Here is a 1,034-nt window from a genome sequence, read left to right as displayed (position 1 = left end):
GGGACAGAGGGTAAGGGGGGGGTCTCCAACCTGCAGGTCGTGGATGTTGAAGTGCTCCTCCTAGATGTAGGCAGCATCGGCGCCACCCGCCAGCCCCGCCATGGTGGCCAAGTAGCCGCAGAAGCCGCCCATGGTCTCAATGATGAAGACGCGGCGCTTGGTCCCGGCCGCCGACTGCTTGATGCGGTCGCAGGTCTGCCAAGGTGGAAGAATTGGGGTGGAAAAAGAGGATTTAGGTTAAGGGGTGTTAACCGTTGGTTGAATGAGGAGGGGGCTGGGGGGACGTGGGGCCGCACCGTGGTGATGGTGTTGAGCGCGGTGTCGGCGCCGATGCTGAAGTCAGAGCCGGGGACGTTGTTGGAGACGGTGGCGGGGATGACGCAGAGCGGGATGCAGAGCTCCTCGTACTTGGCTCTCCCCTCCACCAGCTCCAGACTGCCCGTGAAAGCCTGTGGGACACAGGGACACGAGGTGTTGGCGTCGGTGGGGTGTCAGTGCCGTGTCGGTGCCGGCGCGGTGCCTGCTCCCCGCCGCTTACCTCGAAGCCTCCGATGATGATCAGCCCGTGGATGCCAAAGTTGCTGATGTTGGTGCTGATTTCCTCAAAGTATTTCTTGGGCAGGGTCCTGGGATGGTGGAACCGCCCTGGCTGAGCCCGTCCGGGGTGGGGGGCTCCACCTGGGGGTCCCCACCCCTCTCATGGGATTCCCCCGGGAGCAGCGTTACCTCTTCGTCCCCAGTTTGGATCCTCCCAGCCCAGTCCAGCCGCCGACCCTCTCCCAGCTGATCTCTTCCACCTGGGGGGAAAGCAGCAAGTTCGGGACGGGGGACAGGAGAAGGATTTTGGGGTGCTGCGACCATATCGGTATATAACCGAGTACTATCGTATTGGTATATAACCAGTTACCCGATATAACTGGGTAACCCAGTGCCCCTGAGGCTGGGGGAGGACAGCGGGATGAACCGCAGCGGGGCTGGGCTGAGGAAGGGGGTTGAGCATCCCCATCCCGGGGCATCCCCTTTCCTGCTTTTTG

The 1,034-nt window shown here is 62.3% G+C and overlaps 1 protein-coding gene across 1 annotated transcript in view; it reads right to left on the bottom strand.

Moving 5' to 3' along the window:
* Positions 1 to 1,034, bottom strand: part of LOC104291815 (ATP-dependent 6-phosphofructokinase, muscle type-like) — an 8,317-nt gene that overhangs the window by 2,642 nt on the left and 4,641 nt on the right. Inside the window, 4 exon segments of the mRNA XM_009891107.1 lie at positions 31 to 195; positions 297 to 449; positions 539 to 626; positions 727 to 797. Coding sequence (XP_009889409.1) covers positions 31 to 195; positions 297 to 449; positions 539 to 626; positions 727 to 797 — 477 coding nt within the window.

Source organism: Charadrius vociferus, unplaced genomic scaffold (assembly GCF_000708025.1).
Source record: "Charadrius vociferus isolate BGI_N301 unplaced genomic scaffold, ASM70802v2 scaffold2219, whole genome shotgun sequence".
Taxonomy (NCBI): domain Eukaryota; kingdom Metazoa; phylum Chordata; class Aves; order Charadriiformes; family Charadriidae; genus Charadrius; species Charadrius vociferus.
The sequence above is the reverse complement of the archived record's forward strand: the minus strand, read 5'-3'. Positions and strand labels throughout refer to the sequence as shown.